General features: G+C 38.0%; 1 protein-coding gene across 4 annotated transcripts; it reads left to right on the top strand.

Moving 5' to 3' along the window:
• The first annotated feature begins 2,359 nt into the window (after positions 1 to 2,359).
• On the top strand, positions 2,360 to 23,292 carry LOC139963724 (rab-like protein 6). 4 transcript variants are annotated; one of them, XM_071964817.1, is made up of 14 exons: positions 2,360 to 2,511; positions 3,529 to 3,737; positions 5,865 to 6,058; positions 10,153 to 10,287; positions 10,955 to 11,147; positions 12,107 to 12,247; positions 12,496 to 12,705; positions 13,108 to 13,217; positions 14,893 to 15,138; positions 15,729 to 15,933; positions 16,788 to 17,151; positions 18,059 to 18,179; positions 19,083 to 19,225; positions 19,834 to 23,292. In XM_071964817.1, exons 3-14 carry the CDS (start codon positions 5,929 to 5,931, stop codon positions 20,026 to 20,028), a joined length of 2,193 nt encoding a protein of 730 aa, XP_071820918.1. In that variant the 5' UTR covers positions 2,360 to 2,511; positions 3,529 to 3,737; positions 5,865 to 5,928; the 3' UTR covers positions 20,029 to 23,292. The 4 variants fall into 4 exon arrangements, with proteins under 4 accessions (XP_071820918.1, XP_071820916.1, XP_071820917.1 ...); XM_071964815.1 differs by having other exon boundaries at positions 18,056 to 18,179; XM_071964816.1 differs by lacking the exon at positions 2,360 to 2,511 and adding an exon at positions 2,608 to 2,628 and having other exon boundaries at positions 18,056 to 18,179.
• The last annotated feature ends 2,869 nt before the right edge of the window (positions 23,293 to 26,161 follow it).

Raw genomic sequence — 26,161 nt, 5'->3', positions numbered from 1 at the left:
GTGGTGCTAAAATAGGTATTATATTGCGAATAAATATTCATGAATTTAAATTCTGATATTTCAAATAAAATTAATTAAATGTGTCCATTTTATTCAAGTTGCCGAATTAAAGGGGAATGCATATATGATATCTTTAATCAGTGTTCTTCATTCATCAAACTATAACATCCCTGTAATTTTCACACAGTAAATATGTAGAAACACTATTTTGAATTGACGTGACTCGCGTGACATTCGTATAAAGGGTGATTTTCCGCAAAATTTGAATATCTTCTGAATAGGAAAATTCAGTAATCCTATTGGTATCTATGTGAAGACTTGATTTTCATTATTTGGAATAAAACTATTGTGCAGGCAAGGAGAAAAAAAAACAGTAAATTTTGTGACTCGCGTGACAGTAAATCGAGGGTGTTTTCAATTCACCACTGTTGTCTAGTGCCTTGATGTCGAAAAAAATTGAAGCTATTAAGTGAGCACTATGCTATAGCAAATATAATTAGTCCAAAAAACTGATGATACCTATGATTGCTATGTACAAATCTGCACAAAATGAAATTTCACTGTATTTTTTCATAATTTAGTTACTACGGCAACCATTTGTTATTACCGACCCCATAATCAAACAAAGGATTTTTCGGGGGTGAAACAAATATTTTGAGTAACTACAAGTATTCTATTTATTGGAAACTTAGACAATTTTAATGTACAATGATTTTTTTTGGGGGGGAGGGGGGGGGGAGTATGATGTTGACCTTATCATGGAATTGACCATATGTTTTGGATGAGTTATTAGAATTTATAAACCAATGGATTTATATTTTTTGAAGACACGAACCCAACCATTATCATCGGTCTGTACGGTAGAGATAACTGATGTAGTAAACAGCTGAGAAAACCATTTTCCCGTTTGGGAGATATCACAGATAAAAAATGGTTGTGGACACATAAGGCTGAAAACTTGATCAAGTATAGGAAGCATGGCAGTCATCAGGAAAGACTTATGAACTAAGGTAGGGCCGGTTCCCTAACTGGGGTGCATGAACCACCAGGGGGTGCGTGAGTCCATCCCAGGGGGGTTTGTGAGACGTTCCTGAAAGTCAAAACTAGAGTACTTTTTGTTGAACTAACATCTGATATATCATATAATGTAGTAATGTACAAAAGTCGTACCTATCGACAAACTCTTTTCGCGTTCCATGCGCATATGTTGCCATAGTAGTACCGTACCGTGCATGTGATACTTGATCTTTTACGAAGCACTGTTATGGGTATTATAGTATAATAATGACTTAAATCGTGTCTCGAAAAGTTGGGGGTTCGTGGACAACTCTGACATCCACAGGGGGTTCGTGGGGGCTAAAGTTAGGGAAACCCTGAACTAAGGTATCTCATAAATGGAACAATGTTTTTTTGGGGGAGGGCTGTTTGGAGGAATGGTTCTTCCACAAAGATATTTGTCATATAAGCCAAAGATGACTCGGTTGTTGGCCGGTTTGTGTCACCTTTGACCTATAAGCCTGCACATATAAGCCGAATCAGCGTCAGATAATCATTAAAGGAGCAGTCCATATATTTACCATAGTTTCGGATGTATTGAAATTGAGAAAAGTTGTAGAAACAAAACTGGCTAGGGGGTTTTGCAATCCCATCAGAAAGAATTCTACCACCTCTACCGGTGTAACCCCTTCCCCCTCCCCAACCCTGCTTTTTCACACAGTTCAGTCTACTTACTTAGAATAGAACTAATTTATGGTCTAATTCTGCCACAGAATGCACCACTTAACATGTTTTATATTTTTGTGGGAAACCCTTCCTTCTCCCGTACATGAGAATCAGCTTAAATGACACCATGGCAATTTTTGTGCTTACTTTTATTTATTAGCTCAATTTTCTGATTAGAGCTACTTATGTAAACCAAATTATAATCTAGAATATACCATATGATGTTTGAAATGTTTTTTTTTTCTGGGGAGGACCCCCTACCTTTAACACCAGAGCAGTCTCCTCTCCTTTATAAAATCCGTCATTCGCCTCTGGCCCTTTAATAAAATTTCAGCTACCTTTCTACCATAATCAAGTGTGGGAAAAATTTGAATTTGGTCTCCTCCTTCACCTTTGAAATCCTGTGCACACTATTGGTATGGAATACGGATCTTTTTCTATGGGACATTTAAGGAGGATACCTTTTGGGCTGATCTAGTTCATGTTTTGGGGGGAGGGGGGAATTCTAGAACCCACTTTTCCGGACCCACCAAGCGTTGCTCGGCAGATGTCCATTTGCTTTCATCGATGGTAATCTGTGCCGCCGTTCATCGACCCTTTCGATTAGTTCATGCACAGCGCCATCTCTTGTGTACGTACAGACAGCTGGTACATGTCTGTTACAGCGTTCCATATCCTAGATAAATGGTTTTGTATCATACATAGCCTAACCTAGTGTGCATACAGTATACACGGTACGGTAAGGCTATACTCAGCGGAAGATTGCGAAGGTCTGGCATGCAAGATATGGTATTTTAATTCTTGCCATATTCAGCACAAGTTAACGTGCACCCTTTTCACACCACTGCCTTAAAATCATGTTGTGCTGTTGAACCATTCTGTTAATCGTCTTATTTGTTAAGAATTGTGCGACATTTGCAACTGTATTTTAAAGTCAACACTATATACATTAACCTAAGTTAAACTTAGGGCTAGGCTAAGTTACAGGACAAGGTTGGACCATAGTCAAATTAGGATACGACAACAGGGCCCAACAAATAACATAAGTTATAATAGTTTAGCCTAGGCTACAGTTACTTAAGTGAGTCAAGGTCCACCATAAATAAAGAGATGCAAACACTCATGGTTTTGTGTATCGTCTCCAAGTGGGAGAGTCCAAATCTCAATCACAGGTGCAAAAATGTTATTGTTAATGAGTAGCCAACCTAACCGTTGTCATACTCTATCTAGGGCTAAATACTGGTTACAATATGAGGATAACCTAACTAGGGTATAAGTTATTGCTCATCGTTATATATATAGCATCTATCTATATTAGCCTAGGCCCTCAATCTGTTTAATTTGTATTAGGCTAGGCCCTAAGTAAGCTATAGGCCTAACACTATTCTGTAGGCTATTAAATGTCTGTGGTAGGCCTAGACCTGGAGACCCTTCACTTTGACATGTGTATGAAGGCCAATGCATTAACTGCCACAGAATGTCTTCAACCTTGTTTGGGAGATCTCTGACAGAGACAGGAGCCCTTGGACATAATATTGACTTTGGCTATTTTAAGTAACATTTAACACTAGAACAGACTTCTTTTATAAGGCGAATAGCGTACTGAACTTCCAAAGGATTTATAACTATCAATACTTATCTGAAGCTAAAAATTTACGACAGTTAATTTTGAGCAGAATGTTAACTAAATACTTACGCCATACATGTTGGTGTTGTGGTTGGTGTTGTGTTGTGTTGCAGGTCTGTGAATAGAATATGTACATTCATTTTTGGTAGATCTGACTTATACCTTGATTTTTTCAACAGGGAGTTCTGTGAAGACAGTGGCTCATCTGTGATTAGCTTTTCCACCTTAAAAATCCTGTATCAGATTTGCATAGCAGGCTTCAATTTGGTTCACTGTGAAAACCGAGACTTCCATTCTGCGCCATCCCGGTCGGTTTGCAAGGACACAGCGGCCGGAGGACATTACTGGTCAGACTCACATACAGAATACCGTATCCAGTAGTCAGGAAGTGAGTATTAACTGTTGTTCTCCTGAAGCTGCCAAAGAGCCTGTAACTGTTTGTTTTGATACCAAAAAGTTCATTTTCAATTTTATAAGGTATATAATATAAATATTTGTCGGGAATTTGTGATCGTTTGAAATATTTTGTCGCAAATTACTGGTTCGAACAAAATGGGAATCAGTGCCACATCTCAAAAGCATCTCTGGTGGCAAAAATTATGTGTACTTTAAAGGTGATCAGTATTGCCTTGAGATATGTTAGACAGTCAAGAGAGAAACACTGTTAGCAAACTGCTCATCCTCTGCAAAAAGCCTGTGTTTACAAATGAGTATGTAAGATTAATATAGATTTTAACTTCCTTATGAGTACTGTAAACAAATGCTGCTAGAAATGAGTTCATTAGAAGAGTAAATTGCATACAGAGAAATGACAGACATTCTTTGCATACCGAACTTAACTCTCGACTTCAAGAAACTACTAGGTATAATTTGAGACACAAAGCAATAACACCAAAATTCAGAACTGTATGTGTATAGAAATAGTTTTATTTATTGTGCTGCTATTTATTTACAAAATGGTAATCTGGATAATTTATTGTAAACAGCTGCTCTTGTACGTTTGGTATATATACTTTGTTTTTGCTTTTGTACACTAACATTTTAAAATAATATTTTCTTATTAAGTACTCGTCTTTTGATGTCCTGTTTATAAATATTTATATTTATACTGGAAATAAATAAATGAAAAAATAGATGACATGAAAAATTGGAGGGCCTGACATTTTGATCGTCTGCAGAGGCTATCTGAAACAGGGAACAAACTAACAACACATGTTAGAAAGTATTTAAGAAAAAACAAAAAAGAAAGCGGTCACTCATGCTCGGACTGAAACAATTAGTTTAAGGACACTCTTATGACATCACCTCTTGATGAGTCAGTTCATTGCCACTCAGTCAACCCTCTCCCTCCTCCCCCCCCCCCCCCAAAGCTGTGAGAACGTCGTATCTTTTGATAGTTCCGAAAATATTTTCCGCTCTACTTGTAAAATACCATCGTTTTAACCTCAGCGGGCTGCCAGGGTGCTGCTAATTTTATCCAATGTGTGATTTCATAGCACCACAGGGAAGTGCATCCCCCCCTCCCCCGCCCCTTTCTTTACTGTTAATGTTCATCTGTTGCAGTTATATTTAGATTTGAGAGAGAAAAAAAGAGACTATTAGCAAACTGCTTGTCTACTGCAAAACTCTGGTGTTGGTAAATATATAAAGAGTGCCTGAGGTTTTTGATTCCTAGCAGGCTAGCAGGAACTGAACTGCATATGCTATCTGCTTGTGTTTGTGTCAGTTAGCAAATAAAGAAGGTCCTGTTAGGTTTGAAACATCAGGCCTTTAACTTTTTACATATTCAGAATGTTTTTGGGTTTCCAGTTGTGTATCTGAAGAAGGGGGGGGGGGGGCAGAAAGTAGAAAAAAAGGTTTTCTGTCTGCCAAATGGAGTAATGATTTTCTAAAGGACTGTCTGAGGTGGGAGGGGGGGGGTTCACAAGGGTCACCAAGATGAAGGATATGATATGTATGTACGAATCAGTCCCTGCCTGACAAATCTGTATTTGCCGCTAAAGGTAGTAGTGAACTGGATGTACCTGGTTCAAATTTTTTGTTAAGCTTTTCAAAATGCTTCCATTTTCTCGAGAAAAATTAACTTGATCAGGATGATAAAATTCCTTGACAATGATGGGTTGGTTGTAGGTTATTGTTGTTTTTTGAAAGAACCCAACAGACTTTCTCAAAAAATTTCTGTTGTAACATTATGGATTGGCTGTGCGTAACTTATCCGGTATGTCGTAGCAACGTAAACTGGAGAAATCACTAAATTAATGCAAGAAAGTGTCATATTTTTTTTGAGGGGGGGGGGGGGGAACAGATACATTTAAGTTTTTCAAGATTTTGTGAGAGATGAAATCCATTGACCTTAAAACTACTACACTAATTATGAACTATAAATTATTCACTGTCTGATGGACTGTGTGAGGAGAGTACACGATCAGATACTGTTAATAAAATGTCTTGCTATTGATCACAGTAGATTCTATAGACATATTTATATTTTATGTATATATTTCGCTCTCACCAGATGCCGTCCATGGTAGCTTACAACTGCTTTTGCAGCCGCAAGTAAACATAACCTGTCTTAAGCCATGTTTTCAGCGTTGAGGAAGTTGGTCGCCACAGATACTCCAGATGGCGCTAAGGTTGAGGTACCGGGTGGCATGCGTACCATGGGCCTTAGCTTACAGAGGAAATTTGCAAAGGGTGTGCAGTATAATAGTAAGTCTATTCTGGAAGGGTGTGCAGTATAATAGTAGGTCTATTCTGCAAGGGTGTGCAGTATAATAGTAAGTCTATTCTCTAAGGGTGTGCAGTATAATAGGTCTATTCTGCAAGGGTGTGCAGTATAATAGTAAGTCTATTCTCTAAGGGTGTGCAGTATAATAGTAGGTCTGTTCTGCAAGGGTGTGCAGTATAATAGTAGGTCTATTCTGCAAGGGTGTGCAGTATAATAGTAAGTCTATTCTCTAAGGGTGTGCAGTATAATAGTAGGTCTGTTCTGCAAGGGTGTGCAGTATAATAGTAAGTCTATTCTGCAAGGGTGTGCAGTATAATAGTAGGTCTGTTCTGCAAGGGTGTGCAGTATAATAGTAAGTCTATTCTCTAAGGGTGTGCAGTATAATAGTAGGTCTGGTCTGCAAGGGTGTGCAGTATAATAGTAGGTCTATTCTTCAAGAGTGTGCAGTATAATAGTAGGTCTATTCTGCAAGGGTGTGCAGTATAATAGTAAGTCTATTCTCTAAGGGTGTGCAGTATAATAGTAGGTCTGTTCTGCAAGGGTGTGCAGTATAATAGTAGGTCTATTCTGCAAGGGTGTGCAGTATAATAGTAGGTCTGTTCTGCAAGGGTGTGCAGTATAATAGTAAGTCATTCTCGAAAGGGTGTGCAGTATAATAGTAAGTCTTTTCTCGAAGGGTGTGCAGCATAATACAGTAGTTAATCTATTCTCCAAGGGTGTGCAGCATAATACAGTAGTTAATCTATTCTGCAAGGGTGTGCAGTATAATAGTAAGTCTATTCTCGAAGGGTGGGCAGTACAATACCGGTGCTGTGGCCGAGTGGTTAAAGGCGGTGGCATTTGAATCAATGAGGCTTAGCAAATCAGGAGGTTCCGGGTTCGATACCCGGCCAAGTCATAGTAAGGTGGATTTTTCATCCAAGAACAATCTAAGGTTTTCCCATCTGAAATGACTTTCTGATTCCAAATTTGAGAAATAAAGTGTTGAATTGGAAGCCACCCGACGTGTAAGTTGTAATCCATAAGCCCTTGCAGGTTTCTACTACATTTTTTGTCGCTTAAGCGTCGTAAAAATTACCGCTGATTATTATTAATATTATAATAGTAAGTTGATTATCCTAGAGCTCTATCATACCGATTTCTTTTACTCAGATCTTTTAGGACATATCATATATAGAAAGACCCTCTCTTAAGGCCCTCGTAAAGTAACTTTCCAAACGGCCCGATCTGATTTTGAGGGGTGATGTGTGACCCCTACCTGTGGACTGAATGACAGAAATGTGCAATGGACCACTGGTTGCTGTTCCTGGGGTGGGGGGGGGGGGTGTGGGTTCGGAGAAGTTGAAGAGGAGGGGGATTATTTGTTTAACAAGCAATATCATAAAAGGTACAGTGATATCTGTGAAATCCCAAAAAAGCAATTCAATCTGAAGATTTGGTGTCTTCGGCAACTAGTAGCTTCTCGATGCTTGGAATAATTGTTCCCCGTTTAGCGATTCGTTTAAAGGTAAATGATTAAATGTTGAGAAAGCTCACAATTAATTATACAAACAGGTATGAGAGTATGTGAACACTCCCAAGTCTGGTTCCCATTTCAGTTTGAAATGACTTAATTTATCCTGCATATTACAGTATGAGACCTTTTAATATACATTTTGTTCAGCGTTCTTACTGAAATGTGTTCCTATGTGCCTTCTGCGATTAAAGAACAAATTTCTTACATGGGGCCATGTTAATTTTTGCTATCAAAAGAGGTACAACTTTGTTCATTCATACTTAGTAAAGATTCCTAAATCCTATTGGTCCATTCCGGTCAGCTGACCGTGGTTAATCCTGTGAGTAACGCACGGTAAAATTACGGGGCATCACTTTAATAAATCTTTGGTTATATGTAACCAAAAATGTTTTGTTTTATGATTTTTCCCCCACACAAATGGTAGTGTATGAATGAACGGGGTTAATCAACGGTCTAGCGTGCGTTACTTAAATGATTAATGCACTCTGGGTGTTAATGCTATCGCTGGATGCACTCGGGCTCCGCCCTCGTGCATCGCTTGCATTATCCCCCGATCATGCATTAATCCTGTGAGTAACGCACGCTAGACCATTGATTAACCCCTTATTCACAAATTGTTTCAGATAATTTATGACCTGAACAAGTTTGGTTCTTTGCTTTCAAGGATTGTATGACATAGAGAACCCTAAAAAGTCCAAAACGATTGCAGTCCCCCCCTCCCACCCTCTCCCAACTGCTTCCGATCCTGTTTAAGCAAGCCTGTATGTTTTTTTGTATAAAGTACTGTACATTTGTTTTGTTCCACCCCTCCCCCCCCCCCCAAAAAAAAAAGAAAAAAAATCAGCGGTGAAAGTTACTTTAGCAATGAGAATTTTTGTGGCTTATTGTAATATTGATGTGGCTGCTTCAAATCCCCTCTTAGTATAAAGCCTAAAACCAAATCAAAGCACAAAGTGTAAGTTTTCCTTTTGTATATAGTGTAAACATGTTTGTTTTATGGTCCTGGTAATTTGTTCAGCAGGTTATTGTGACCACAAGAGTAAACAGACTACTGTAGCGAGAGCTCAGATTTATTCAGTCGGAGGTTTTTGTTCAATATTGACATAGGGTGTGGCCATTCCATACTGCAGTGAGCAAGCACGTACAGTTATATTAGATGGCTGTGCAGATAAATGGCAGTGTCAAGCAACCATTATGCCAAATGTCGGACAACCATTTCAAATCTTTATCATTTCTAAACATTAGTGACTTAAGTGTTTCCACTTTCGGTTTGATTCACTACTTGAATCGGGGATTGTTTTGTTCTTTCTTTCTTTTTCAAATTTTATTTTGTGAGTCTCACGACGAAAGCGGTTTTTAAATATAGCACGTGTTTACTCGGGCCTCATTAACTGAGCAATTAATATAGCTCAAATGGGGTTAGTATAGTGCAGAATCAATGCAATCAAGTGGTCATATAAAGATTCCAAATAAAGGGCGGTACTAAAAAATGTCAAAATTAATTCTAAAAAAGATCCCAACTCAACATTTCAGCCGAAACATTGCAAGCCACACTTTGACACATTTCCAAATGTCTCACAGCTTGAACGGAAAATATCACGCTCAATATATTATACTTTGTGAAGACGGCAAACTTTCTCCGAGGAATACTAAAAATAGACACGGTTGATGGATTCATTTAGAAAATGAGTTGGATTGACCTTTACTTTAGAGTTTGTGTTTTTTTTTTACTGCCACAAAATAGTCTCGGCACATCTTGCAGTACTGATGTTAGTCAAAAATAGGGGTTTCAAGCCATTTAACTAATCTTAGAGACCCCTGGGAAGGTGCCAGGGGAGTGGGATGGGGAGGAGTTGGGGGTTAATGATCTTAATTATGCAAAGATCGGTGGGGGGGGGGGCTGTTTATAAAATTTTACTATTTCTTTGAAACTAATTAAATTCTCTTGTTCATAGGAAAGAAAAAAAAAATGTTAACACAACCTTTTTCAGTTCCATACAACAGATTATATTCTAAATATGTATCTGGTACAAATAATTCATTCATAAAATTAATAAGAAGAGGTGTGCATTAATACAGTTCTCGTAGGTGTGACTCAGCCTCATAGAAGACTTAGTCCCTTACGTAGCTCTCTATTTTCTGTACATGTTTGTGGTTACATGGTATGGAAGGGATTTACAACTGAGTGTGGAATATACCCATTGAAGTTTCCAGTGAATGACCAATTTATAGACATTATCTCTAGCAAAATGAGTACATTTGGAAACTGGTCACTCTCAACTGGCAAGAGAGAAGTTAACAAGTTTGAAGCAAAGCTGGCCGATTAAATTTCCCTCTTTGATATTTCACTGGCCTATGTCAATCTAGTATCGCAGACAATTTGTGGATGCTTGCATGTTGATGGATGAAGTAAGTACTGATGACTGAACTGTCATAAAGACAACTTCAAACACTTGTGATGTAAAACAAGCTCCCTTGCATATTTGGAATGAATTATTCACCTTAAAGTTGCATGAAATCATGAAATATTTTCAAAACTTTATTCGTTTTTATTTTCAGTGAAAGTGATCATCAAAGGAGACAGAAACACTGGTAAATCAACGTTATTCAGAAGACTTCAGGGGGAGAAGTTTAAAGAAGAATACATTCCAACCCCAGAGATCCAAGTGGCTAGTATTCAGTGGGGTTACAAAGGTATGGATTATTCCACTATTTTAATGGGTTGCTTACAAAGTTACGAGCGAGAGTGCTTAAAGGCCAGGCTAAATAGTTCATAGATTCCTGTGGAATACTTACAAGAAGATAAATAACCAACATTTTCTAACTTTTGCTCAGAAACGGTCAAATATTGAACTTTAACCTTTATATTATGCGATTGATTTGGCTGTTTATGTTTGACCCAGAGACGAGCAAAGATGAGTTCTGGCACGGGTTACAGAGACTCGGATTATACCAATATTCAAAGGGGTTACACACTCATTGGTGCAGTTGTGGCATGGGTTACAGAGACTTGGATTATACCAATATTCAAAGGGGTTACACACTAATTGGTGCAGTTGTGGAATGGGTTACAGAGACTTGGATTATACCAATATTCAAAGGGGTACCCACACTCAGTTGTGGCGTTGGTTACAACTTAAAACCAGGTGTCATTGGGGGTTATAGTGGTATACCAAACTTCTCTTAGGCGGTTACATAGTTCCAGATAAGACCAGCTGTTGATGGGAGTTACTGCATTGTGGGTTACAGTGGTATGAAGAGCTGTACTAAGTTATTGGTTACTATATATATGGTTACTATACATATATATGTATGTATATAGCTTTCAGTGATACCATCATCTGTGTCTTTCGTCTTGCAGCAACTGACGACATTGTTAAAGTGGAAGTCTGGGATGTAGTCGATAAAGGTAAAACGAAGAAATATACAGAGAGTCTCAAGTTGGGTAACGATGCCTTGGAAGCAGATGATCAGCCCTGTCTTGATGCAAGTTTCCTTAACGTTTATAAAGGCACCCACGGTGTAGTCATGATGCTAGATGTTACAAAGCATTGGTGAGTATTAAGGCAGCTAAGAAGGGGCATGTGGTGTAGTGTTGGTGCAAAGCCTTTCTTTGTGTAGGTGAGTTGAGAGGCACCCACGGTGTAGTAATGATGCTAGATGTTACAAAGCACTTTGGTGCGTATTAAAGGCAGCTATGAAAGGGACATGTGGTGTAGTGTTGGTGCAAACTTTTTCTTTGTGTAGGTGAGTTGAGATGGTGTAGTTATGATGCTAGTTGTTACAAAGCATTGGCAATTATGATGGTAGCTAAAAAGGTACATCTGGTGTAGTCTTGGGATAAAGTGTTTGTTTGCATTGTCAAATTGAGAAGCACTGATGGTGCAGTTATGGTGCTAGGTGTTACAGAGCATTTGTGAATATGAAAACAGTGCTAAATATGCTTGTGGTGCAATACTAGTACTGAGGATTACTACTATGCAGCTAGGCATTGGTGGTGTAGTTTACAAATCGTTAGTGACCTTTAAGACATTGTGTGGTGTAGTTATGGTGCTAAGTACGATTAATCATTAGCACGTTCATGTCAGTTACAATAGTACTTCCTCCAATGATGTAGTTTTATAGTAATCTGTAAATCCTTCACTAAGCCTTAGTAAGCTTAACCACTTCAGTCGCTCTGTGTGTGTGTTATTGTGTGTGTGGGTAGTTGTGTATATATCCATCTGTTGGGTTACATCTTCGTCAGTATCGATAATTTGGTAGCAGTAATAAAGGCATTTACCATAACTGCATTGTCATGTTATGTGTTTGCATACGCGAATGGAAGGTTATATGGCACAGTGCAGTGTATGACACATTTTCACCAACTTGACTGATATTGCTCTACATTTGGTAGGGCTTTTCCCTTTTCAAAACTACCATCCCAGGTCAGAGCACATATTTATTTTGTTCTCATTGAATTTCTTTTCCCCTGTACGTTGATTGAATTTTCTTTTCCACATCGTCTTGACAGGACGTGGCAATACGTAGAGAGAGAACTGCCGAACGTTCCCCAGCACATACCAGTACTAGTCTTGGGCAATATGAGGGACATGGGACAACACAGGACGGTGGACGAGGAAGACTCTAGGTTCTATATAGAACATTTCCAGAGGTAACCCCCCCCACCCCCCAAAAAAAAAAAATTAAATATATATATATATATTTTTTAAATTTTTATCTATATATATATATGTCTATTTTTAAATATATACATATACATGTTTTGAGGTAATAGTCAACGTTTAATCGAACTTTAAAAATGAAACAATATTTCTTTTTTTTTGGTAAATATAGTGGATGAAAACAATATTGTATCGACTTGATAATTTCTTATTTCTTTTTTTCGTTTTTGAAAAAAAGGCCAGAAGGTTCCGCACCGGTCATGTACGCGGAATCGTCGATGAAGAACGGCTTTGGTCTGCGATACTTACACACGTTCTTCAATATACCGTACTTGCAACTCCAGATGGAGACCTTACTCACACAGCTGGAGACAAATAAAATGGAATCCAGGGCTACCATAGAGGAACTACAGCTCAGGCAAGAATCCGAGGACCAGAATTACGACCTGTGAGTAGGGCTGTTAGGCGAGAGAATAAAAACAGTTGAGATGTGTGATATATAAAGCTGTATCATTGATATTGTCAGTTGTACTTGTTACTGTACACACTGTTAGTATGGAAGAGTGATCGGTTTTGTGGTATGTAATGGTCAATATAACTCCCCATGGACGAATTGCTTCAAGAGATGGAAACAATTATGAGATGAGAGGAGTTCAAAAGCGGTCCATCTAGTTTGAAAGAGGCGATTTCAAATTATATTTATGAAAGTATTACATAACTATTCTAAGATCGAGGAACTCGAAAAGAGGGAAAAATTGTGAGATTGGACTTTTCGATAGGTCGCACCTAGTTTGGACGTGCTTCAATCAATGTGTTTGTTAAACAGCCTTCTTTTGTTTCTACTCATCAGGTATTTAGGTAGTCTGGAAAGCCAGAGGGTCCAGAAGAAGAAGAAGGCTCCTCCCAAAAGTCCGCAGACGCAAACTCTACCAGTACCAAACGGCAGAACCCAGCAGACAGGTAAAAATAATGTCCACATGTCAAATGTTCACATGTCAGATTGTCCATGTGTCAAATGTTCACATGTCAGATTGTCCATGTGTCAAATGTTCACATGTCAGATGGTCCATGTGTCAAATGTTCACATGTCAGATGGTCCATGTGTCAAATGTTCACATGTCAGATGGTCCATGTGTCAAATGTTCACATGTCAGATTGTCCATGTGTCAAATGTTCACATGTCAGATGGTCCATGTGTCAAATGTTCACATGTCAGATTGTCCATGTGTCAAATGTTCACATGTCAGATTGTCCATGTGTCAAATGTTCACATGTCAGATTGTCCATGTGTCAAATGTTCACATGTCAGATGGTCCATGTGTCAAATGTTCACATGTCAGATTGTCCATGTGTCAAATGTTCACATGTCAGATGGTCCATGTGTCAAATGTTCACATGTCAAATGTTTAAAGTAAAGTAAAGTAAAATTTATTGATATTCATCATAAAATGACAATATAATAAAATGAACTACAGCATCTCAAAAATATGTTAAAAAAAGTTATCTATGTATCTTACAATTCAAAGTCTTAATACTTCTAGGTAAAAATGATCGCCTAAACCGTTCTGTGCGCATACGTGGGATCGTGTAAAATCTACGTGGTTTCATTTAAAAATCAAAGAGAGGATACATGTCAGATTGTCCATGCGTCAAATGTTGATATGTGAGGTTGTCAATGTGTCAAATGTTCACATGTCAAATGTTTACATGTGAGGTTGTCAATGTTTCAAATGTCCACATGTCAGATGTTCATTTGTCAAATGTCCACATGTCAGATGGTCCATGTGTCAAATGCTCACATGTCAAATGTCCACATGTGAGGTTGTCAATGTTTCAAATGTCCACATGTCAGATGTTCATTTGTCAAATGTCCACATGTCAGATGGTCCATGTGTCAAATGTCCACATGTCGAAAAAGCTGTTTGAGTCTGGGGGATCATTTGAATTATAGAATCGACACATGGTTGCAACCTTACCCCACCCCCTTTAACCCCCTCCCCCCTTTAACCCCCTCCCAAAAACATCCCACCTCTTTAGTAACAAGAGGTCGTGCTTGCATTAGAAGTCAAGGCTTCACCTCCATGACTTTTGGCCATAATTTAGAATACTTGCATCGGATGTAGTCCTTATAGGGTATAAAGGACTGGTAAGAATTTTGAAAATGGAAATCTTTTGATGTTGTTTTATGGGACACATTTTAAGAATGGAACTTAATAGAATGAAGCAAACCAGTTAATACCAGCTAGAACACCAGTACAGTGTGCTGTACATGTAGCATTTTCCTGCCCAAGTGGGTGTGTTGTGCTTGTGCTACAGAATTTACATTTGTAATACTCATCAAATTCTCACACTTTTTTTTCTCTCTCCAATTCGACATCTACTGTAACATTAGGGATACATCTTTCTTTGTCCTAGGTTTTTAAATTCAAACCTGGGTAATGATATCATAAAGAGCTCTTGGAAGGGAGAGAGAGCAATGGGAGACAGCAGAAGTGGGGAGGGTGGGGGGAGGTATAGGGCGAGGGGAGAGACTATGAACTTGTTACCTCATAATCGTTGTTGTCATGACAAATTTGAATAAGGAAGGGTTAAAAGCAGAACCTATGAGATTATAATTGACTTTTGTGTCTTCCAGCCTCCAGCAGTTCATCGAGTACTCCAGCCAAGGTCAGTCCTGCGAGCACCCCTCCGTCGAACCGACGAGAGATACCCGTAGCGCAGGCAGCAGCAGAACCACCCAGTGCTGCCCCCCACAGTCCCACATCACCACCCGGTGAACCCGACCCCCCGACTCAGTCCCTCTCCCAGAAGTTTTCCCGTTGGTTTGGGTCGAGCGAGGCCAAAATAGAGCAGGGTAGAAAAGATGATGGAAGATCTGCGGGTGAGTCTTTTTTACTCGGTGTGTGGGAGGCCCCATGTGGAGTAGAAGAAACCCTATTGTTTTTGGTGGAGGTGAAAGGTCATTTGAGGTCACCAGAGGTCAAATGGTGAAGACCTTGTAAGCAGGCTACATCCTGCAGGGAATCATGTCTGGATCTTATATTCTGGCACGTAACGACTAAAATCGAATGCGAGAAGCCGATTTGTGACCATTGTATAACATGACATCAATGGATCTTAAAACATTCTATACCTGTAAAGTGTAAACACAGTGACTTCACAGATGAAAATGTGTCAATTTCAAACCACAGTACTTAAACAATATTTCCAATGGGCAGGAAATCACTAGGCCTTTTTGCTTTCTGGTTCTTATTTTGGCTTAACCGGATGAGAAGTGGGGTGGGAAAGATGTGGGAGGGGGGGGGAGGGGGAGGGTGAAGGTGGTGACTTATTTTAATACTCCATCTAAGGCCATGTTTTCAAATGATGTACAACGAATCTACAGATGTGCCAGGATATTGTACCCACCCACGTAGTAAAAAGAGAATCTATTTTCACATCATTAATATGAATCATATTTCCCTCTCCTAGTCATCGAACCCCCAGCTGAAATAGTGACTAAACCAAACGACACCACCGTCACGTCCGTGGAGGACTTCGTCCCGGACGAGGGTATCGACAGGTCCTTCTTTGAGGATGAGCCCGCCCCCGGCAAGAGCAGCAAGAGCAGCAAAAAGGGAAAGAGAGCCCCCGTCGTGGTCCAAATAGCGCAGGAACCCGAGACGTTATCAGATAGGTGCGTCTAGTATATACATATCTCATATATACATATCTCATATATACATATCTCATATATACATATCTCATATATACATATCTCATATATACATATCTCATATATACATATCTCATATATACATATCTCATATATACATCTCATATATACATATCTCATATATACATATCTCATATATACATATCTCATATATACATATCTCATATATACATATCTCATATATACATATCTCATATATACATATCTCATATATACATATCTCATATATACATATCTCATATATACATATCTCATATATACATCTCATATATACATATCTCATATATACATCTCTCATATATACATATCTCATATATACATATCTCATATATACATATCTCATATATACATATCTCATATATACATATCTCATATATACATATCTCATATATACATATCTCATATATACATATCTCATATATACATATCTCATATATACATATCTCATATATACATATCTCATATATACATATCTCATATATACATATCTCATATATACATATCTCATATATACATCTCATATATACATCTCATATATACATCATCTTGGACCACTAGGTTGTTTGTGCCTGTCCAATCCCTTAGGACTGTCTCTGTTAATTCTGCCCCTATAGGGGTTACCCCTGGGCAACCTGCACCTTTATGGATGATTTCTGGGTTTTTTGCTACCCAAAGTCAATTCCCTCTGACATTGCCTTTTGGGATTTTATATACTTATATATTTGTTTTAATGTTGATTTTATACTTTGTTTTAGTGTTGAACAATCAATTTTATTATTTATTTTTTTCCCTTCTGATTTTTGGGGGGATTTTAGTGACGAAGGTGACAATCCAATGGTTGCCGGATTCCAAGAAGAATTAGACTCGGACGACGAGGGTCCCGAAATCAAACCGTCGAACAGTCCCGAGCATTCCAAAAAGAAATTGACCAGCCGAGAGATCCAGCTCAGCGACAGCGAACCTGAGGGTCCAGTCATACAGGCAGTGGAAGATGTAGATTCATCGGACCAAGAGAGCCGGGAGAGGCCAAAGGTCAACAATCAATCTGAGACGCCTCCGGAGGAGGAGGATATCTCACTAAATGAACATTCAATTGTGAAACAGGGAAAATCCCATTTGTCAACCAAAAGCAATCTCACAGTGGACGCCCCTGACAGTGCAATGGTGAAAAGATTAGAGGTAGCTCAACGTATTTAAGATTTTTTTTTATTTTTTAATAAATTAAAAAAAAAAAAAAAAAAAAAAAAATTATTTTTAAATTTTTTAAAATAAATTATTATTATTTTTTTTTTAAAGATTAGATTAGAGGTAGCGCAACGTATTTAAGATTTTTTTTTTTTTAAATACATTAAAATTTTTTTTTTTTTGGGGGGGGGGCAGAATATGGTTGTATATGAACCATTTTATGATATACCAAGCTGGATAATAAAGGCAGATAACGAAAAACATATACCGAAGCGAAAAAATATTGAGCGTTGTCAGTTGAAACGCATTCCTAAGATCTTGTCCCTAACTTGAGTTATGAGTTATTTGGATGTGGGCTACTTTTGACAGGGCTAAACCCGATACCACCAGAGAGTGGGTCACAGTAAGTGGTCTGTGATGCCATCCCGGTAGATTTCCTTGAAGAGCTCTACTACTCTGGTTTATTCTAATCATCTGGTTGATTTATCCTTTTGAAACCTGACACATTTGGAAATGCTTGCTTAGCTATCAATGTTCTTTCTGTATAGGAGTTTATCTTGATAGCAAATCCCTTTTTGTAGAAACATTATTTTCCTTTTGTGGATAAATGAATGTGAAACATTAAAACGAAAAAGCAATGACATTTTCATCTCAATTGATTGCCGTGATGACATCAACCAATCTGCTGTTTTGCAAAAAATCACCAAATTTAAAAAAGAATTAATAGTATCTTTGCGATAACGAAGTGCTAAGAGGATGTGATTTTTAGCCTGGATATGTATAAAAATTTTCATCAATTTTTCAATCAGCAATTTTTTCAATACAGACAATAGTATTTATGTGACATGTACGGAACTTGACCATTGGAACCCTTTTCTATTTTCCCTGTTGATCCCAGCAGTCTTCAAGCTCCGAACCAGAGAGTGCGACTTCACCGTCCTCGGCGGGGATCCAACTTCAGTTGGAGGATCTGAATTTCCTTGAGAGCGTCACTTCCAAATCGTCAAAGTCTCCATCATCCAGTGAGTGGAAAATATCCTTCCGTTGCCCCTCGGGAATCAGCTCCACACCGATGGATGAAGTCAAGATCTGTATCAGCAAGTGGGGGGAGATGGTGGGAGTGAAATGGTTATTTGGGGTGGGGCAAAGGTGGGGGAGGGAGATGATGAATGGATGGGTATCTCTGTATTCTGTGTTGGTAGCATTGTTGTTGGTGGGATGGATATTTGACTCTTGGGGGGGGAGAAGCGAGGGAGGGGAGGGGACTAATGGTGGTCTTCTTGTGTCAGTAACATTACTTGAGGTGGTAAAGAAAGATGGTGTTTGGGGAGAATTCGAGGGGGGGGAATTGAGGTAATAATTGTGGGGTCACCTGCAGAGAATATTTCATCTGGTATGACATGGTAAACTGCTATGTAAAATGAAGTGGGGATGTTGGGTAGTGTGGATGTTGGGTAGTGGGGATGTTGGGTAGTGTGGATGTTGGGTAGTGGGGATGTTGGGTAGTGTGGATGTTGGGTAGTGGGGATGATGGGTGGTGGGGAAAAGATAGCTTGGGAGGAGGTGGGGTGGAGGTGAGGGTTGGGATGGCTGAAAGAGGAGTCCATTCTCTATTGGTTATATTACTGGAGAAATGGAAGAAAGACTTTTTGGGGTGGAGTGTGTTTGTAGGAAGAGGTGACATTGTATCAGTGTCAAAACTTGAGACAGGAAACCAGGTGATTTGAGTAAGGAGAGTTAGGAAGGGCGGTGTGTGAGGGGTTGTGGCAGATGACTGATGGGGGGTGCCCTTGTTATTGTCATAGTTATAGCAGACACAATCTCATACAGACCGCTGGTTATTGGCTTATAGAAATGATTTTATTTTTTAATATTGTGTTTCAGTCCAAATTTTTTATTTATTTTTGGTTATTTTTGGCCAACAGCAAAAGCCAGCGTAGGACCGAATTATGAGTTTGATTCGTTGGTAAACATTAACGATGAAGGCCCCAGCGGTACGGAGACGTCGACGACCACAACCAGCACCAGTAGTTCAGCTAAAAAGAAAAAAAGTCGAACGAAAGACAGGGTAAGCTTTTGTGATATCTGAAAGGTAAAAATTACTAAGCTGAACAACCTCCCCACCATCCAACCCCTCCGCACCTCCCCCATACCCTCCCCACCCCACCACACCCCACCCCATAGGAAATGCATTGTCAAGCAGGAACCAACCTATCATTTGAGTCAAAAAATGGTGAAAAAATTAGACCGTTTCAAATTATGATCCACTTCAGGGGCAGGGTCTGAAGCAACATGTAAGAACCCTACTGAAGTTTACTAATTTATATGAAATTAAAAACTATGACCACCTCCTACAAGACTACCCACCGAATAAAGCATGAATTTTAGTAAGTTCTGATGCCATTGACATCTGGACATTTTCTGACACAAACAAGTTTTTTTTTGTCTTACCGGTAATATCTTCACTAAGATCAGGAAATATAAATTATTCAAAATTTATCTCCCACCCCCCTCCCACGCCATTTTTTATTTTCAGTATTTATAAATTGTTTATGACCTCTGTCCTCCTAACCTAGCCTAGCCTACCTTGAAATATTGATCGCCAATTCGTTGTATACATTATAAATATTTATTATCATTTTTTATTACTTATTATATGAATTAAATATTTTTCAGGATGAAGAGAAGAGTCATAAAAAGCACAGACACAAGAAACACAAGGATGAAAAAGAAGAGAAAGGTGAGAAGAGGAAGAAGAAACGGACGAAGAAGAAACCCGAGGAAGAAGACACCACGGAACAGAAACAGGAGATGGATGCACTCGAGATGTTCCTAGAGGGCTCTAGTCCTGCAGGCTATGAACCCATATGAATATGCAAACCAATATATATATATAAATATGCATGATACCATTACAATGGGTGGGATTGCCAGCAAAGCAAAGAGAATGCCCTTTTTTTTTTTCTTTTTTTTTTGAGTTTAGCTTCCATCCTAACTAATCCTGCGGGGATGTTGGGATGCTGTTACATCTGCAAGCCAGCAAAACGAGACGACACAGTTGGTCGTCTCATTCCTCCAGTTGCTCTGCATGGAACGAAAGACCGAATTGTGACGATGGGATAGTTAGTGTGGCAATGAGATGAGATACTAACATTGGTATCTTCACAGTTTCTCCTTCTGTTGCGGTTAGAAGACACAGACAAAGTGTAGACATGCAGTAGCGAAGATAAGGTGATATCCGTAAGCAAGGATTGCTCTTAAAAGTGACATCAGGGGCCTGCCATGTTCTGTCTAGTCTGTCACAGTATTATCAATGTGTTAACAGGCTTTTATTTTCTCTTTGGGTCTTTAGTTTGTATGAAACAAAAGAAGACATTTCACCACCTCAGTGAGACATTGATTAATGATGAAATAGGCAGACAAGCTGATGGCATTATTGTTGAATCGTTTTCGTATTCTCGAAAGGGCCGCTAAATTACAAAAAACAAAAAAAACATGCTTGATTGAATTGCCAAAATAAGTTGTAATCCTAATAGATAACATGATATGAACAATGTATTACAGTACATTTGGTGTAGGGTGTCATGTATATGGGAGTTGTAATGTAGTAGAACTGAACTAATATTTGATTCACTCGATATTGAAAAACTGTTTTTTCGACCGCTTATGTGTCTCATTCTGTCTAGGGAGACAAGGCTATATACTCCCCCCTAACCCCCTCCCCCACAGTTACGAGCTTTCTTTTGTTTTGGTCGTTAGCGGCCGATAGGAAAATTATTTAATGTGGTTCTCTCGAACTGCACCCGTGAAATGTTCCTGGTCCTGTCTTACAAATATCATCATTCCATAACTTAGTAACAAAACTGCCATGTTCTTGCTTAAAACTTAGTTTGTAAATATAAGTTAAAATGAGAACAATTATGACTTCAATAATTTTTTGAAAGCTTGTTCCTTTAGATTAATCTTTTCTGCAAGGTGGTGGACTAGGTGTAACTTGTTTTTTTTTTTTCTTCGATTGTCGAGTATGGCAAGAGCAATTCGTGGGCAGTCAGAGACAGTTTACCACCCAGTTATGCTTTCTTAATTGCAACAATGGCTGTTTGAGGTGAACTCCCATCTGTTTGTCAATTTATCAGATACGGAGAAATAGTTGCTCTTGACAATGAAAGAACAATGCCGTAGCCGACAATTCTATTTTATTTTCCAGTTTAAAGCTTAACCTCATTAAAGTTCAACCAAAGTTCTGTCAGTAACTTTTTAACTCCATGTTTTTAATTTTGAAAAGCTATGCCTGATTTCACTTAAAAAAGCAACAAACCAAATTGGGTTGTTTTTGTAAGTTTTGTGTTTTGATTCCGTGAACTTTCTTTTTCGTCCCTTTAATTTGTGAGGGTTTGTAATCAACTTCATTTTGAAAGTACAGATTTGTGGTATTTTTTCCCAATTTTTTATGAATTTGGTTAACAAGATTTTAAGTCTTTTTTTTTTCTTGGGCAACTTTCAACCAACAACCTCAAATATTTTCTCTATGTTACCTTTCTGTGATAGAACTTTCATTCTCGAAACTATGGGAAGTTTATGATAATTGATGTAACTTTAGTCAAAGGAACTGAGGTCGCGTCGTCTTTTGTTCCCGAGAGGCGTCTGGAATTGTAATCTGTTCATGTTTTGTTTTGTCCACAAGTTGAGGGTTCCCTGTTTCTCGTACCTTTTCACTTGAGTCCTCGACGAAAGATACCTCTGGGGAACATGCAGCTCGTTTATTTCATTTTTGGTCGGTGTTTTTGAAGAAAACTACAGTAGAAACTTGTCTTTTCACTTTGAGGAACATACAAGTGCGAACTAGGGGTATATTTAACCCAAGCTCTAGTGAACTGGGAAAGTGGGGATGGGGCGGTGATGGGTACAATTATTGATGTGGTTGTAGGTGTTATGACAACATTAGTGTATTGCAGTACGAGATATATGTAACCACTAACATTTAATCCAGATGGGAAGGTGTAAAAGCCCATATCCCGCCCTCTTTCGTTTTGGCCAACTCGTAGAAATTTTAATTTTGAAAAGGTCAGGTATTTCTCTATGTAATCTGTAGTTCACAGCTTGTAAGAACAACTACCTTAAGTGTACTGTGTCAATTTACTAATATAACAGAACATTGGAATTTGCAGTGATTGGGGGAGGGGGGGGGGGGGGAGAGGGGCAATTCCTAGTACAAATAGATAATGTAAAGCTGAGTTCTTGATTAGCTCATTTGCATAAAGTCTTCCTGTGTGCTTTGTTTTTGACAAGTTTTTGGTTTTAGACACTCGTGATTTAGCACCTTTGGTAACCTTTTTATTAGTGGCAAAAATCGGTCTGCCTCCATTTGAAAGAAAAGAATAGATTAAGACATTTACCCTCAAAACGTTCTCTTTTTAAATTAATAGGTTTACCCCTTAGGTTCATAGAAACTGTAGGAGCGACGTGTTATAATTTTACTGTCTCTGTTACTTTTAAAAATGTTTAATTTTTTCTTCCCTCGGTGTGTGTTTCTAAAAATAGAAATTAGTTTAATACTCATCAATGTACCCACTCAGGCTTTGTTCTTTTGAATATTAATAGGTATTTAAATATTTTGGAAAAATTTCATTAAACTTTCATTGTATCTGAAAAGACTATTTTACTAAAAATTCATCGTCCATGGGGTTAGGGTTGGGGGGGGGCGTGGAAACATTTCCTATTCTTACAAATTAGTGTCATCTTCACATCAGCTGAAATTTTTCTCGAGAATTTTCCGCTATTTCTGCAGAGTATACAAAAGAAAATTGCTTTGGATTTTTTTTTTAATGTAAATTTAAGAGTCCGAAAGTGGAAGATATAATATAAACTTCTGGCCATTAAGAATAATATTTAATTCATCCCACTCAAGAACCCTATTAATGATACTTTCAAAAAAAGTAATTTTGCAATGTAGGTTAAATCACTCAAAAGCATATGGAATATCATTTGTGCATCATTTTCTTTACCAAATTCTATTTATTACAGAAACAGGAAAAACATTAAAAGTATTTATTTTTTTTTTTTCTCTTTACCTATTCCTATTCCTTTTCCAGTTGTAATAATAAAATATTAAAGTACTACGTTTGAAAAAAAAAATCTGTTTAATTTTGGTTTGTTATATTTTTTTTTCCGTGTATTACATTATATATTTGAGGACTAGAAATGGCTAGGTATCTGGTTAGTTGAAGTATCTACCATTGGGTAATGTTAAAATACACATCATTAGGTTTTGATTTAATTTGAATGAATAATTCAGATCTTGATTGATCTAACATGTGTATTTTACCTTCAAACATTGTATCATATAAATGATGGAAAATTATGTATAAATAACCCAAAAATAAAAGATTATTTAAAAAAATATCATCAAGGGTATCTAGGTTCCTTAAGCAGAAGAAGTCAACACCAACCATCATCAGTTACTTATATTATAGAAGATGGTTGTGGTGAATAACATTTCTCGAACAGTTAAAAAAATATTTAAAAAAAAATTAAAAAATGAAAGATTCATATTTTGGAAAATATGATTGAAAATGTTCCCTTGACTATATACTAGATTGAATGCATGATCAAGTCTAAAAATGACATCACTCAAAAACTAGTGCTTTGAAGTTTCATGGACCTTTGAAAAATACTGTGCGCGTTATCCTTGAAAAGTGGTGGCGGTATTTGCAAATGTTTGTGTCTGAAATGGGTTCAACTTTTATCACAACCTATAATACTGTTTTTTTTTATTTTTCTGTCGCAATACTTCTTGTTTTACCAAGAAACAATAAACCAGAGAAACATTAAAGAAGTAAATAAATACCTCAAAGTGCAAGGCCACAATCGCGTATTTACAAAATGATACCCCCCCCCGTCAACTGTCCCAACCCCTCTCTCATATTAAATCACTGATATCTCCGTGATATCATAAGATATTTTGCAGCTATCTGAGGAAAGTTGTTGTGCACAAGCATCTTATCACATAAGAACATTTATTCTACAAGATCAATATAACGTTTGTGTTTACCTCTCCCGTGCGATATTATAGAGTACAGGGACTATACACAGGGGCGTATCCAGGATTTTCTAACCCGGGGGCGAAAAGTACTATCTAAGCGGAGCGCCACCATCTTGGCGATGTCTTGGCGTTTTTCTTCTGCTCCCTCCTTTTCTCCCTTTCTTCTTTCTCTCTCTTTTTTCTTTTTCTTTTCCCTTCCTTCCTCTCCTTCCGCCTCTTTTCCCCCTCTTTTTTCCCTTTCTTCTCTTTTCTTTTTCTCTCCTCTTTTTCTTACCCGGGGGGGGGGGGCGCACGCCCCAACGCCTCTCCCTGGATACGCGCCTGAGAGTGTATGTTCAGCTGGCATTCACTAGCCAGCCATGTAGATGATGAAGGGGGCTAGTAGTCCCAATATTGTGATATTGAGCCCTATGTTGTGGGCGGAGGTCATATATTCGTTGAGTTCACCAGTGGTCAAATTGTGGAAACCATTGTTTATCACAATATTTTATCAAGGACAGATGTCATATTTAGTATTTTGATGTATCACATTTAGTACAAGAAGCCAGTTGTTGAGGTCAATGGTCATTTCAGGACAGCCTGTGTCATTGTGAATTATTGTTTGTCACATCACACTGCTTTTCACTGTATTACTAAGATCAAAATGACATCTATATGATCACCGTTTTATCTTTGTAACCATAACTTTGAAACAGCTTTGAACAATGAAAGGATCTAATTGAAATGGAGTTATATTGTGAGAATTACCGTATACACACAGTCTCTGTATAAATTACAAAGCCACTATCGTTTATGCTAAAGAATCTACCATATGACGAATAGCAGCAACCAATCAAAGCATTGGCTTCATATGACTTGCTTTAAACAAGGAGATATTCATTGTATGTGTGGCTAAATGTGTAAGACTGCATTGACTCCTTACATAAGTGCTCATTCTGGACACTCAAAGAGTAAACTTCAGAAATAAGAGATTTGCCAAGACCAAGCAAGATGATATACCAAATTGGAATTGGTCTAAAGTCCGAGTGCAGAAAACTGGACTCGAGTACTATAAAAACGTGTATATTACACATTTCTTTGTGGGTATACTGTACGGGTGGGATCTACATTAAATACGTGTTTGTTGCCACATTGTTCAGTTCAGTGGTGTTGTTATTGTTTGTTGTGTAGGGCAATCAATCTTGTAAAGCGTTATACAACAGACACATCCCTACCTGTGATTCATTGATTAACGGTAAACTGTAACCGTGGGTGCTTTTTTGTTTTTTAAATTATGTGATGCAACTTACCAGGTAGAAACAATTAAACACAAGAACACTGTGATACAACAAATTTGAACACATTGTTAGTAACAGATGATGAAGCCACAAATGAAAGTATGAGTTCATGTATAAGAATTCAAAATAATAAAAATCTTGGAAGCTAGGAAAGTTTTAAAGAAAATGCTTACACATCTCTAAAACAGTAATGGCGTTCCGTTATAACAATTACTCATTCATATAAACACTTAATAGACATGCCGTTTTAACTGCAGCTTTAAACCAGGGAGTTGAAAAAAATATTCATCTGTTTGCACAAATCGTAGATATAACCCTCAGTGTCAACGTGTAAATTGTGTAAACAAGAGTACAACGACACATGATTCGGTATTTGAGCAGGTTTCCAATAACATGTTTTCGTACTTTTTGGAATAATATCTTTCTTTTTAAAAAACCGCAACTTCTCAAAAGAACAAAATTTCTTCCAGTCCTTTGTATAGATGATTGAATTTGTTTCAAACAAATAAATGATAACAATCAACCGCAAAGTAGAAGGTTAAAAACACTCCCGTTACAAAGAAGTTTCATGCTGAAAGCAGTCAATGATGCGTTTCCAAATTTCCTGTGATTTGTTTGGCTAATAGTCCCTACCATTGTCTGCAAACATTTTTGCATTTATCGTGCTCAATAAACACAACTAATT

The sequence above is a fragment of the Apostichopus japonicus genome, chromosome 22 (genome assembly GCF_037975245.1).
Source record: "Apostichopus japonicus isolate 1M-3 chromosome 22, ASM3797524v1, whole genome shotgun sequence".
In the NCBI taxonomy this organism is placed as follows: Eukaryota; Metazoa; Echinodermata; class Holothuroidea; order Aspidochirotida; family Stichopodidae; genus Apostichopus; species Apostichopus japonicus.
Note: the sequence above shows the minus strand (reverse complement) of the source record. Positions and strands in the feature narration are given on the sequence as shown.